At 41.8% G+C, this 14,485-nt stretch overlaps 1 protein-coding gene across 5 annotated transcripts in view; it reads left to right on the top strand.

Annotated features, from left to right (window-relative positions):
• The window catches only part of DHX32 (DEAH-box helicase 32 (putative)), a 62,478-nt gene that overhangs the window by 39,214 nt on the left and 8,779 nt on the right, over positions 1 to 14,485 (top strand). For all 5 annotated transcript variants that reach the window (XM_074383074.1, XM_039464975.2, XM_039464976.2 and 2 more), the window contains 4 exons: positions 397 to 769; positions 6,031 to 6,273; positions 7,567 to 7,666; positions 7,755 to 7,913. In XM_074383074.1, the coding sequence (XP_074239175.1) occupies positions 397 to 769; positions 6,031 to 6,273; positions 7,567 to 7,666; positions 7,755 to 7,913 (875 nt within the window). The remainder of the gene's footprint in view (positions 1 to 396; positions 770 to 6,030; positions 6,274 to 7,566; positions 7,667 to 7,754; positions 7,914 to 14,485) is intronic.

The following is a 14,485-nucleotide window of genomic DNA, read 5'->3' as shown; positions in this document are numbered from 1 at the left end:
AGAATTCTTTCATTGATGAATGAGAGAGGAAAAAAATGACAGGGGTGTTTTATTATATTACTTTTTATTTATAAATCTCAGAACAAATGTTAGATGCAGGCTTTTATTAACATTTGTAATAAATATTTAGCCAGAGGTCTTTAACCTAGGGTTCAGAGTGGTCTTTGTAGGGGCCGGTCTATGAACATACACAAACTGGGTGTAAATTTTGTTTATCTGTATTTTTTTGTGATGTAATTCTGTAGATTGTATCAACTTAAAGGAATCTTGGCCCCAGTAAAAATTTAGCATTACTGATTTAGAGAAATGAATATAGGAAAGGCATTTTTGTTGTTAGGAAGTTCTTTGCATGACTTAGCATAAGACTATTCTAACTTTAATATTTCTTCTTTATAGGTATTGTACTGATGATATGTTGCAAAGAGAAATGATGTCCAATCCTTTTTTGGGTAGCTATGGGGTCATCATCTTAGATGATATTCATGAAAGAAGCATTGCAACTGATGTGTTACTTGGACTTCTTAAAGACATTTTACTAGCAAGACCAGAACTGAAGCTCATAATTAACTCCTCACCTCACCTCATCAGCAAACTCAATTCTTATTATGGAAATGTGCCTCTCATAGAAGTGAAAAATAAACACCCTGTGGAGGTTGTGTACCTTCGTGAGGCTCAAAAGGATTCTTTTGAGTCTATTTTACGCCTTATCTTTGAAATTCACCACTCGGGTGAGAAGGGTGACATTGTAGTCTTTCTGGCCTGTGAACAAGTAAGTAAGTGATATTCTAACCTTACAGAGTAAAAGGCATTTCATTTGGGAAGCTTTTAATAACTAACATACAGGTTTCAGTTTGCTAATTAACTGTTTAAATATTTGGTTTGATCACACCTCATTAAATAAAACCTGTGCTGAAAGGAGAACAGGAAGTGTTTCTAGAATCACATGCAGTTCTGAAAACAAAAATATGGGTGAGGTGTCTGAGCCAGCTTCCCTCCAGAAGGCTCAGGCCAGATAGTGCGCTGCCCAAAGGCAAAGCTGGCTCTACTTAGGCCTGGTGAATTGTCATCTCTTGGTACAGTAGGTGCATCCTGACTCCCCTGACATTCTCCGCTGCCTCCCTGTGAGCAGGTGCATTTGTTGGAGATCAGGAATATTACCTAAGCACTTGGCACAGAGTTAAGTCACAAAACATTTCCCACAAGCAGTCCTGTGATAGTCAGTGGGGTATGGGCAGAAAATACAATTTATTGCCCACCTGAGAAGGTCATCTCTCTAGACTGGGGCTCCATTCTTAAAAGATAAGAAAAAATTTAACTCAGCTCTTGAAAAGAATGACTGGGAATGTGCAATCAAGCATTATTTCCATTCTGTTACTGCTTTTATACAGCCAAGTACCATTTGTGGTTGCATTCTTTTTAATTGCAGCTACACTGGCCCTGTTTCTTTCCCCCTCACTCTGTTGGCTGAATCTAAAAGCCTCCAGGATTTCTAGAATTAGACCTTTCTTCATGGAGACTAATTGCCTGGCCTTTTTTTCCTATCTTCTCTTGCAGAGAGGAGAAGCACTAGTTTTTAGACCATGACCCAAATATGTAATGGTTCTAGTCATTAAACAGAAACCAAAAAGGAAATTATTTGATACAGGCTGAGCCACAGCTGAACAGATGAGTGGCTCGGCTCTGTCAGAGCCTTTTCCTGAACATCCACATGCTTTCTGAGACACTTTCAGAAGTATTTATTCTGTTTTACCCTCAAAGCATAAAGGCTTTGGGAACTTTAGTTTTCTTAAATTTTCTCTGTTTCTAGAACCTCAATATAATTGCATATTTATCGTTTTCTGTATTTAGATGATACACATTCTCTTGAATAGCAAATCTGCCTATTTCAGTGGTTTATTCTGTTATCATCTCATCCTGCATGATTCAAGATATTCAAGAAAGTCCTAAGGAAAGTAATAAAATGATTACAGAGAGATGGGATTTATAAAACAGTTAGAGGTTCTCAGGATAACCAGATGAAGCCCACGGAAGGGAAGAATGGCAAATCTAATATATTTGAGAGTCAGAATTGCCAGGTGAAAAACAGGACATCAGCTGGGCACTGTGGCTCACACATGTAATCCCAGCACTTTGGGAGGCTGTGGTGGAGGATCACATGAGGCCAAGAGGTTGACACCAGTCTTGGCAACATAGCAGGACCCTATCTCAACAAGAAAAATAAAAAATTAGCCAGGTACGGTGGCTCAGGCCTGTAGTCCCAGCTACTCAGGAAGCTAAGGCAGGAGGATTGCTTGAACTAAGGAGTTTGAGGCTGCGGTGAGCTATGACTGCACCACTGCACTCCAGCCTGGGTGATAAAGCAAGACCCTGTCTCTAGAAAAAAAAATGAAAAAAAATTTTAAAACCCAGGATATACATTTCTGCAAGAAAAAAAAAAAAGGCTCGATTAAGACTGATAGGATGAGTGTTATCCTTCAAGTCAGGGTAAGCAAAAATTCCAAAATGGATTTGGAAATGGATTTTGGAAAATAAAGCTTATAGCAGAACTGAGGTGCAGATGGTCTTAAGAGTACATGATTCTTGGACCCCCTAAAGGTGGGCTCCTCATTGTCCAGGGGCTCAGCAGCAGATCTGCCCTGTGGGAGGGGCAGCAAGCCAGCCACTGACATTGTGCTGGCTTCAGTAGACTTTACTTGGGCACCAGATTTTTTGTGCTCTTGCTTCAGCCTTGAATTCCACAGGTGTTACCTGGTTTTCCTGCCTAACAAGCAGAACACCATTCCGTATACTAATGGACTTTTCTTTCTTACTATTTTTGTCAGAATCCATCATTAAGATACTCATCTCTTATGGATTGGGATTTGTCTATTGGAAAGATTTGTCTTGCTCTGAAATCAATGCTAACAACTATTGATCATTTCCCCAATCAAGCTATTTGATGCTTGATTTCTATATAAAGTTTTAAAACCTACCATAGCACTTAAATATCATGTGAAAACAAACTCAACCAGTCTAATACAAATGTACTAATTTTCATTTTAAATTTGTATTCATTTATTTAGAGACAGGACTTTACTATGTTGCCTAGGCTGTAGTGCAGTGGTGTGATCTTGGCTAAGCGTAACCTCGAACTCCTGAGTTCAAGCCATCTCCCTCCTCAGCCTCCCAATAGCTGGGATTACACGTGTGTGCCAGTGTGCCCAGCTAGTTTTTGTTGGTTTTGTTTTTGTTTTTCTAGAGACGGGGGCTCACTATGTTGCTCAGGGTGTTCTTGAACTCCTGGCCTCAACCAATTCTTCTGTCTCGGCCTCCCACAGTGCTGCGATTATAGGCATGAGCCACTGCACCCAGCCCTGTCATTTTTCTATACTAAGAAATATATTTTAAAGTACAGAAATATTCTCAAACATCTTGGTGAAACAGCAATGCATTTACATTAGGTGTATGTCACATTTTCTCCAACCGCTTGCTTAGCACCACACCCGCTGTGAATTAATCTTTGTAATTCAGAGGCTGCCCTGTGTCACCACACCTGCTGTGAATTAATCTCTAATTCACAGGCTGCCCTGTGTCTTGGTGCTTAATTGAGACTTAGAGCCCTGAATGTTTAGTGTGGTGTTTCCTATCACCTAGCTGTCTTTTAACTGGAAAATATAAAATAAATAGAAAACATACATTGAGATTTATGATAGTATGTACCCAGATTATTGTGCAGTAATAAGCTGTCACAAAGGTGGTGTTAGGTTGGAGATTTTCCTGGGCAATGTTCCATGCAGTTGTGGATCTTCTTTCATTTTAGCAAGCTGGATATCTGCTAGATATCATTTTTCAGTGGGTGTTGCAGTTTTCCATAGCTATACAGGTAGTTACAGGAAAGTTACGCATATTTAAATAACATACATTGATAAATAACATACATTGAATAAGAAGGAAATGAATAAACAAAATGTCTGAAGCACGAGAAGCATATTTTTAAAGGCTTTTCTGCCCTAAATTCTGAAGATTATGGCCTTAAAACCCTGTATCAGCTGTGCTTGAGGAGCCTAAACTATATATTATATCTATTTCTAGTTTGCTCTGCTTTTTCTCTTCTGAAGATTTTAAACGTTCTTTTTTTATTGCCATATGGAACAAAACTTAACATTAGAACCCACTTACAAGAGAGCTGAAGTAGCTCAGTGAGAGAGGATTAGGTCGAAGAATTCACCTATGACTAAAAAGGTTTAGCAACTAGAACCAAATAAAGAATTAGTGGCCATAATTACTTTTCCCAACATATTCTAAGAGAATAAAGGTAAATATTTCAGTGCAATAAAAAGTTTATCTTGATTGGAAATTGATCATGAATGGGCTACTGGAATCAAATCTCTTTTTCCGAATCCAAGTTAGCTGTTAAGTTGCACCATTGAGAAGCTTGCTAGACGGACTCATCTGGAAGGAATGAATGCATATTTTCCTAAGGCCAAGCAGCTGCCAGGTTCAGGGGATGCCGCTCAAGTACTCATTCTTTTCCTTTTAATTTCTGAACGATCCTTCCTGCATATGCGGGGTAAAGTGCAGTAATCAGAATTACAAGAATGGAAAAATCATTTTGTTCTTATTATTCCAACTGGCAAGTTTTCACATGTTAAGATCAATGGTCCTGCTGTTCTCTTGGGAAAAAAATCTGCCCCAAGTATATCAATTATATGTGGAAAAGGGAAGTGCAAGCAAGGGACTGTACCTGTGTAACAGCTGATGTGGGACCCCATGGAGCGGCCTCTGCCCAGCGTCCTGGGAGCCGCTCAATAGATAGGAAACGAGTACTGCTCACCTAGCACTCGGTGACCTGTGGTACCTTGCTGTTTTTCTAGGTGGATCTGTCTTCCTACAAAACCCTTGAGTTAATTCAATCCCATTCTACAAATGGTATGAAAAGGAAAGAGACATAAGCTAGAGGCCTGGAGAATGGAATTGAGCTGTAAAAACTATGGCAGTTGTGGGAAGTCATCTTTTTTACCTAGATTTTTAGTGAAATCTAATGAAATTAAATGGGAAAACAAATTTTTTGACTTCTAAACTAATCTCTTCTTGTGTGAGCATTTCTTCCCTTTGGTAGTTTGTTAAGGCCCTTAAGTAGAAATTTTGGAAAAATGAAAAGGAGAAAAATTACATTAAGTGACTTCTATTTAATATGAAGTTCTAAAAAACTAGATGTGATTTGAGAAATAGAAAAATACTATCTAAAATGTCTTACCTTCTGAGCATTTTGTACCAATTACTTATATAGTGTTTTACAGCAAATAATTTTTCCCCAAGATATTTGACAGTGAAACACTTTAGAAGGATATTTCTAAATGCCAGATTCATGCAAAGATTTAAGTAGCAGTAACTAGTTCCTGCTACTTCATTGCATTTCTGCTATTTTAAAGTGCTAATGGGTCAAAATAATTTTTTAAATGACCTAGCTAGAGATCCTGATTATAAAATATGTCTGTATTAATATGTGTGCTTTTATAGGAAATGCAGAGATTATATAATCCTTAGTCCTGCTACCATTAAAGCACAGTGATGCAGTATCACCAATATCAGAATAACTTTTGCTTACTTGTCATCGTTAATACGAGAAATTGCATCAAGCTAGAAAAGTAGCAGGATAAATGTATAAAGGCAAAGGCAGTACGTTTCACAAGAGGTATGGAAAGGAAGAGACGTAAGCTAAGACCTGGGGAATGGAATGGAGCTGTGAAAACTATGGCAGTGGTGGGAAGTCATCTTTTTTACTTAGATTTTTAGTGAAATCTAATGAAATTAAGTGGGAAAACAATATAAATTATATTTAACTTCCCCAAAGACAATTTCTCATTTAGTTGCAGCTTTCCTTATTTAAAGATACATGTAGGCAGCAACACAAGCATTTCTTTCTCTGTATCTCTTATGTAGTATTGCCTAAAATTTTTTGTAATTCAGATATTTTTTAATAGTGAAGTTGTGTGCATTGTACTTTATTTTCATGGGTGTTTTTTTGTCTGTTTGTTTTTTTAACTTTAGGATATTGAGAAAGTCTATGAAATCGTCTGTGAAGGATCTAACGTAAATCCAGATCTTGGAGAACTGGTGGTTGTTCCTTTGTATCCGAAAGAGAAAGGTACATTGTTCAAGCCAATCGATGAAACAGAAAAAAGATACCAACTTTATCAAAGAAGAGTGGTGTTAACTACTAGCTCTGGAGAGTCTTTGATCTGGAGCAACTCAATCAAATTTGTTATCGATGTGGGTGTGGAAAGAAGAAAGGTAATTATTGAGTAGGTTAAACGGACTGGCAATCATTGTCAAGCACCAGCTTCTCAGTTTCCTACCATCTGACTGATCAGAAAGTGAGGATGAACTATGTGAACTGTGAATTCTTTGAATCTGGTCATGAATGCAAAGAAGAATGATTGCAGCCAGTAACAAAAGTCTCTATCATGTGTTACTGTCTTCCATTAGCATGTTGGAAGTTTGGAAATTAGTTAAATTGATTAAGCTGCCAAAGGCTAAAGTTTTGAGGAAAGACTCAACTATTAGAGCCTCAAGGCAGTAGTTCCTTAATGCTTTTTCTTCTGTAGCTAAGGTACTCGCAAAGCAAATTGTCTGACTCCTAATTTTCTCTTATGAACATTGTATTGGATTTTTTTGATAGCCCCTTTATCAAAGTAATTAGTATCTTACCCCAGAGAACTTACTAGATATTTGTTTCAAGTATAATTTTAGCAAATTTTGGCTTATAATTGACAAGATGAAATTTTCATCCTAATCATTAAAAAATATTTTATTTATTACTTTGAAATTAAAAATTTTAAAAATGAGAACAAGTTATCTCAAACTCCAAACGACACTGCAACTTCAGAAAATCATAGCATTTGACGTCTGAAGGGAAACTACCAAATAATTGATTAACTTACTGTTACTAGATGCTGAGTTGTTTTATCCTTCCAGGAGACTGTGAGCCTCCTAAATATCCCTGCCTTACTACGACAGAGCAGTTCCAACAGTCATGAAAGTTCCCTGAATTAGTCCAGCCTTTAGAGAAGCCAGGGCTGTCACTTGCCCCGGTGAACCACCTGTAAGGAAAATCACTATTAGTACCATAGGCAGTTTCTGTATTAGATGTCATCACTGGAACTCTCAGTATGTGTTGTAAAGGTGAGACCACCGAGAACCTGGTTGATTTGAACAAAACTGTCAAGAAACATGGCACTGTCAGGTGAGAGCCCTTTCTCTGTGTGGCATATGAGGATATGTTATAATTCACCAGTACAGTGCTTCGAGAAGTGACAGTGCTAGTATTTCAACAGACAATACAGAGGTCCCATAGTTACTGAAGCCACAATGAAAGCAGACAACCTTTAAGTCCATTTATCAAAGCACTTGCAGTTTCCATCTCAAGGCAAGTGAAACAATAATAAATATTGTACAAAGAAAATGAGTCTGTAGCAGTGCATTTCATGGAGTAAATTACTGCGAATGGCATATTCTCTTCAGGATCAGTGAGCCTACTAAATCATGACTTACCTGACACTAATGATGCTGTCTTTCCATTTAAAGGTGTACAACCCAAGAATAAGAGCAAACTCACTTGTCATGCAGCCCATTAGCCAAAGCCAGGCAGAGATACGCAAGCAGATTCTTGGCTCATCTTCTTCAGGTAGTACTGTGGACACAAATACTAAATGTCAATTCTTGTATGCAGGCAGCCCAGAAATATTAAAGCCATTTTACTTGGTGTCTTTTAGGAAAACTTTTCTGCCTGTACACTGAAGAATTTGCCTCCAAAGACATGACGCCACTTAAGCCAGCAGAAATGCAGGAAGCCAACCTAACAAGCATGGTGCTTTTTATGAAGAGGGTAGACATTGCAGGCCTAGGCCACTGTGACTTCATGAACAGACCAGGTAGCCTGATGCTTTGGTGTCAGCCAGGCATGTGGCTGAGATTCACCCACTCTCCTCCTGCCTGTTTCCTATCCTACGTGCACAAGATTGCTGTGTGTCAGTGTACAGCAGCATGGTGGGTGAGGGGCGGTGGCTTGGACTGAAGCATTTTCCCGCTAGAGGTAAACATTCTGTGAAGGTAATTTTTTAAACCCCACAAACCTCTAGGAAATATCTGTTCTGACACCAGAAGTGTTACCTCCTGTTGGATAATGGAGCACAGGAGGATTGGGCTTGAGGAGGAGGGGAATGTGGAGTATGGAAGCGTAAGGGTGAACCAGCAGAAAGAATTCTTGGTAGCTTGGAGTTTCTTTCTCTCTTTCTTTCTTTCTTTCTTTCTTTCCTTCTTTCTTTCCTTCTTTCCTTCCTTCTTTCTTTCTTTCTTTCTTTCTTTTCTTTCTTTTCTTTCTTTCTTTTCAGACAGGGTCTTGCTCTGTCACCCAGACTGGAGTGCAATGGCGTAATAATAGCTCACTGCAACTTCTACCTCCCAGGCTCAAGTGATCCTCCCACCACAGCCTCCCAAATCGCTGGGACCATAGGTGTAAGCCACCACACTTGCTAATGTAGATTTCCTTTATAGATGTCAATTTCTTTTGCAAAATGATAGCTTTTTTAGAGCTACTCCTGTGTCTACAGTTTCTCAGAATAACCAGCTCAAAATATGCCAAAGACACATATTTTGGGGTGGCATATTCTAGTCTCCTCCAGTCATATTTTGGGGTGGCATGTCCTGAGCCCCAGCAAGTAAGTTTCATTTTTGAAAATTGCTCTTCCAGTCCCACTGTTCTCATAAGCCCAGGAATCACCACCTGTTGGTTTCCTAGGCATCTTCTTGCTCAGGGTAGTAGATGTTTGGTGGACTAGAAATGCAGGGAGAAGAAAAGGCAGGCTTGGTGATGTCCAGGATTTTTAAAAGCAAACTGTCGCACTATGTCCTCTCAGTGGTCACCCTCTGTGCTGCTCATTCCATGTGGCTTAAAGCTGATGACTGGGGGACAAAAGGGTGAGGGTAACAATGTATTTTTGTCTCCTGACAATACACACATAACTTTTCTGCTGTGCTTGGGGAAAATATAACTGTGGATTAACTCTGACTCATTGTTTTGGAAGCAAAGCAAGAAAAAGATGCTTGCAGCTGCTGCATTTAATTCAACTTATAATCGAAATACGCAAATGCAGCACACTTGTTACCCTTTTCAGGATGCGTGAACCATGTGAAAATGAATTTGGCATAACTAGGCTATAGGCTGTTAATTGAATTCCCCTGCTCTGGACCTCTTTTTTTAAAAATCAGTTTTCTTTTTCTTCCTTGGCTGCCTGACAATTGGCCTTCATCCTGAATGACACAGTCACTGTCCATTGGGGTAAGAGGGCTTAGGACCAGCTGACCACTTCCGTGGAAACAGATGGCCTGAGACTGCTGTTACCCTGGGAAGGCAGTGACACCTAGATAGGAATTTGGAGAAAAACTAGCCAAAATGTACCAGACTACAGCAGATGTCGTCTTTGTATTTGGAGGCAGAACTCATTTTGGTAGTGGCCAGATGACTGGCCTTGGTATGATCTATGATTCTTTGGATTATGAAAAGAAAAGTGAACACAAACACAAATGGGCATGGCTCGTTAGGTAAGGCAGTGCCTCACAAAAACGGGAAAATGCAGGAAGGAAATAAAGTCACGGGTGCAGTGGCTCACGCCTCTGATCCCAGCACTTTGAGAGGCCAAGGCAGGTGGATCACGTGAGGTCAGGAGTTCGAGACCAGCCTCACCAACGTGGTGAAACCTCATCTCTACTAAAAATACAAAATTAGCCAGGCGTAGTAGCACTTGCCTATAATTCCAGCTACTAGGGAGGCTGAGGGAGGAGAATCGCTTGAACTCGGGAGGCAGAGGTTGCAGTGAGCCAAGATTGCACCATTGCACTCTATCCTGGGCAACAAGACCGAAACTCTTATCTCAAAAAGTGAATGGATGAATGAATGAAAGTCAAAGGCTGCAGAGGCCAGGGTTAGCACTGGCAAAAAGGGGAATTAAAGATTCTTCAGGGTTGGGCATGGTGGCTCATGCCTGTAGTCCTGGCACTTTGGGAGGGTGAGGTGGAAGGATTGCTTGAGGGCCAGGAGTTCAAGACCAGCCTGGGCAATATAATGAGACCCCATCTCATTTTTTTAAAATGAGCCAGGTGTGGTGGCACACACCTGTAGTCTTAGCTACTTGTGAAGCTGAGTCAGGAGAATCACTTGAGTCCAAGGGTTCAAGGTTGCAGTGAGCTATGATCATGCTGCTGTACTTCAGACGGGTTGACAGAGCAAGACCCTGGTTCAAAAAAAAAAAAAAGATTCTACAATGGTGTTATCTGTTGTGATGGTGCAGATCTTCTAGCAGAGGATTCCTAACCAATGCATCAAGACTCTCAGGAATAGTATTTGCCACTTTAAGAGCCCAGTTTGTAAGACTTACTAGAGAATTATATGTACTTGTTGGTAAATCACTTGGAAACTCAAGAGTTGGCTTTGGAACTTACAAAATGATCTTTAAATGTCATAGTAACATTTACTATACTATAGATAACATTTCCATGTACTAAGAGGAGAATGGGAGGAAGCAGACTGCCGGCGGCCCTCCCCAGAGCTCTGCTGCAGTGGCTGACACCTGCAGGTGGGACTGGTGCTGCCCAGACAGCCCAGAGAGTCGAGCAAATATTCTAGCACTGACTGCCAGGAGGTCACAGCCTAGGTTTTTAAGTTAATGAAGGTTACACTATTACCTGTTTAAAGGCTATACAAGAGTTCCTGTTATACTCAGATGAGAGGGTGTGAAAAAGAGAGACAAACATGCCAACACAACTTTCCAGGGCCAGCGTGGGAGGATCTTGGAGCATCTTAGAAACAATGAAGTAAATAATGTTACAGAAAGCGAACGCAAAATCTGGGAGAGGTTTTAAAGGGCCCAGAATGGAAGTACTTTGGGGTCCTGAAGCCCTTTAGGCTCTTGTGGGCCTGTTAACTATGTGGCTTATATTTAAGCTGCTGTGTTTTTAAGTGCAGCAGTCCAGGTGGAAAGATGGGTGTGGGTTAACAGGAGCGACCCCTACCTAATAACAAAACAAAACAGCAATTTTTAACTTAATGGAACCTGTTTATTTTGTGATAAATTCAGACAAACTGACCATCTCCTTGTGAACCTCATGGAACAGGGGCATGAATGCTGTTAATAATTAAGCTGGGATGCGAGGTGGAAACAGGTACCATCCTGGGCAAACTGGGGTAGATGGTCCTCGTATTTAGGGGACTACACCAGAAAGTGTAGGCTCTTCAGCCAAGCTGCCACGTCTCCAAGCCGAGCCCCGTCACTCGCTAGTGGGATATGATTCAGCAAATTAGGACTTTCATTGCTTCACTTTATTTATCTGAATATGAAGATAGTCAAAGCAATTGGTTCATAGAGTTACTAACATAAGTTAGTTAACATATGCATGCCCCTTAGAAAAGTGACTCGTGTATAGTAAATGCTATAGCAGCATCATTGTCTGAGTGACCCCTATCTGAGCTCTGCACCACATGCGCCCTGAACTGCAGAGGATCCTAGAAAGAGCAGTTTGAATGGCTGTGAGAAGCAGATAATGACCCTCAGGTATTAGGACACATCACCAGACTGCCTCTGAGACGGGCTGGAGCAGGAAAAGCTGTGGTAGATAACAGCAAGAGCACTGGACTTGGGAGTCCAGCATTAGCTCTGCTGGCAGAGCATGCTGGGTACCAGGTTCAGTACTGCAGGTGAAAGGCCGGAGTTTAAAACCTCAGTGTACATGTGACAAAACAGCTAGGTGGCCATGTAGCTTTGGCAAGTCACTTGTCTTTTTCTCATCTGTAAAATTAGGGTAGAGTGTCTCCCTCCTGTATCCTGGGGTTATTCAGAGGTACAAATGAGATGTTGATTCAAAAGTGCCATGTACAGTGTAAAGGAGTAGGCATTAGGCAAATGCCAGGTTTCATGAGCACATCCCTGTGAAATTAAGTGAAACAGAAGCCTTTCCTCCCTGTCCTTTCAGAACCAAACTCTTAATGCTATTCCCCAGAGCCCCAAGACCTTGTAGACCCGTAGAGTCTACACCATCTCTTCATTCTTCAGTTTCGACCCCTGTGGACTCTTTTACACAACGCCCAAGTCCCAACCCTAAAATAAATCAGAAACAGAAACTTCATTTGCTCCTGGAGCCCTTCCAGGTGGTAACTGCATTTCTATCTGTCCATTTATATAAATGGATATATGTATTAATGCAGGGGTCCCCAGCCCTCAGGCCACGACACGTATTAGTTCATGGCCCATTAGGAACTGGGCCAGACAGCAGGAGGTGAGTGATGGCAAGTGAGCAAAGCTTCATCTGTGTTTACAGCCGCTCCTCATCACTCACATTCCCACCTAAGCTCCACCCTCCTGTCAGATCAGTGCCGGCACAGGCTTCTCATAGGAGCTCGAACCCTATGGTGAACTGCACATTCGAGGGATCTGGGTGGTGCACTCCTTATGGGAATCTAATACCTGATGATCTCTTACTGTCTCCCATCACCCCCAGATGGGACAGTCTAGTTGTAGGAAAACAAGTCCAGGGCTCCCACTGATTCTACATTATGGCGAGTTGTATAATTATTTCATTGTGTATTATAAGGTAATAATCACAGAAATAAAGTGCACAAAAAAAATGTGATGAGCTTGAATTATCCCAAAACCATCCTCCCCATCCTTTGGTTTGTGGAAAAATTGTTTTCCATGAAACCGGTCCCTGGTGCCAAAAAGGTCGGGGACCTCTGCATTAATGCATGTACCTGGCATGCACAGCAAGTACTATGTGAGTGTAGCTATTTTTCTTCCCTAGGCTTCGACCTTACAATTTGGAAGTTCTAGTGGCATTTTGGATGCACTCTGTTAATAGAATGTATTATGTTGTAGTGGATGTATTAGTTAACAGCTCTTCTGAATGCAGGCACTAGTAATCCAGCTCAAACTAGCCTAAGCAAAAAGTGAATTATGATAAAGAAAGTGGGGTGTCTTATAAAATCAAAAACAAGCTGCTTCATTTCTCATCTCTGTATCTGTAGGTTCCCTTTCCTCCCCCCTTCCATCCACAGCGCCAAGTCTTAGCCGCTCTCTACCCTAAGCTTTATGATTTACTGTGTCAGCTCTTGGAAACTCTCGTGGTCTAAAGACAAAAACTCCCAAGAAAGGGAGCCATTGATTCAGTTGAGAAGCAGCCCACCCTGAACCAGCCTGCTGTGACTGGGGTTAGTGGTGATAATGTAGTGGTGTCACGTGGCACAAAGTCCTGCACCTGGAAGTGTGGAAGTGAAGGTGCAGTTCCTAGAAAGCGGGACGATTTGGAGGTAAAAGGGCGTTTCCAGTAGAGCGTGATGCTTGATGCGCGTGTGCATCTCCACGTGTAAATGAGACCTTCCACGCCAGAAGGGCGGAGACTGAGGCTGTCCCCGATGTGTGCCTGCCCCAGAGCCTTGCAAGAGCCAATAGCACAAGATAGTTAAAATGATCTGAGAGCAGATAATAACCTGAGCCTCCCCCTTACAAGGAAACCACCAGCCAACATCTAACATAAAGTCCTTTAACTACTCATATAAAAATACTCATTGTATGGTCACTTAAAACCCCATACTTTTTTTCCTGATTTTTCTAGGTTGTTCTCGGATTGCCAGTTCCATGCTATCTAACTACAATGCCAACTCTTGTTTAAAGATGGTTCTCTATAATGGTATGAGGATGGGGAGAGCCTTCAGCTAGTCACCACTACACAAACCTGGGGCCAGCTTCCTGGCTATAAGAACAGTTACTAGGCCTGGGGACCACTGGTAGTTTGGGAAGTGGCAGAACTTTCCCAATGCCCTTATGCTTGAGGAACACTGACTAGGCAGGTGCCCTCTAGAAGGCCCGGAGTCTTCCCAAGAACGTAAGTAAAGGCAGTCACGCATGGGAGACAAACTTGGCTTCCTTCTTCCCCACTTAGTCCTCCCGAAGCCTGGGCAGAGGGAGCGATGTGATGTGCAGGGAGAGTGGAGCGGTTCGGGAGGGATCCGCGGCTGTCAGAGGTCTGCATGTGTCCTTCCGTGTCACAGGCAGGAGCAGAGCTGGCATGTGAGAGGTCTTCAGGCACAGCTAAGCTCACAGGAGCTGGCCTCTGCCTGCCTCACGGTGCGGACGGCACTGGGAGGGCAGAGGGGACACTGCCGTAACCCAAGAGCCCGGCCCAGGGCAAGGCTGGACACAAAAGGATTTTGGCTCCCACCAGTGGGCAGGGAGCTGAAAATGCTTCTCTTCAGTTTACCAAGGAGGCTGCTCTATCTCTAATGTCTTTTCCAACTCTAGTGACTCAAATCAATCCTTACTTCTCCGCCCTTATTGGAAAGAAAGGGGGTTAAGGAGTATGGTGGAAGGAGAGGGACAAGCCTTGGCTTTGGGGACTGCTTACCAGGAGACCAACCTCCTGCCCTGTTCTCGTGGAAATACCTGTCCACCGTAGACAA

This window comes from Saimiri boliviensis, chromosome 12 (genome assembly GCF_048565385.1).
Source record: "Saimiri boliviensis isolate mSaiBol1 chromosome 12, mSaiBol1.pri, whole genome shotgun sequence".
NCBI lineage: Eukaryota > Metazoa > Chordata > Mammalia > Primates > Cebidae > Saimiri > Saimiri boliviensis.
Note: the sequence above shows the minus strand (reverse complement) of the source record. Positions and strands in the feature narration are given on the sequence as shown.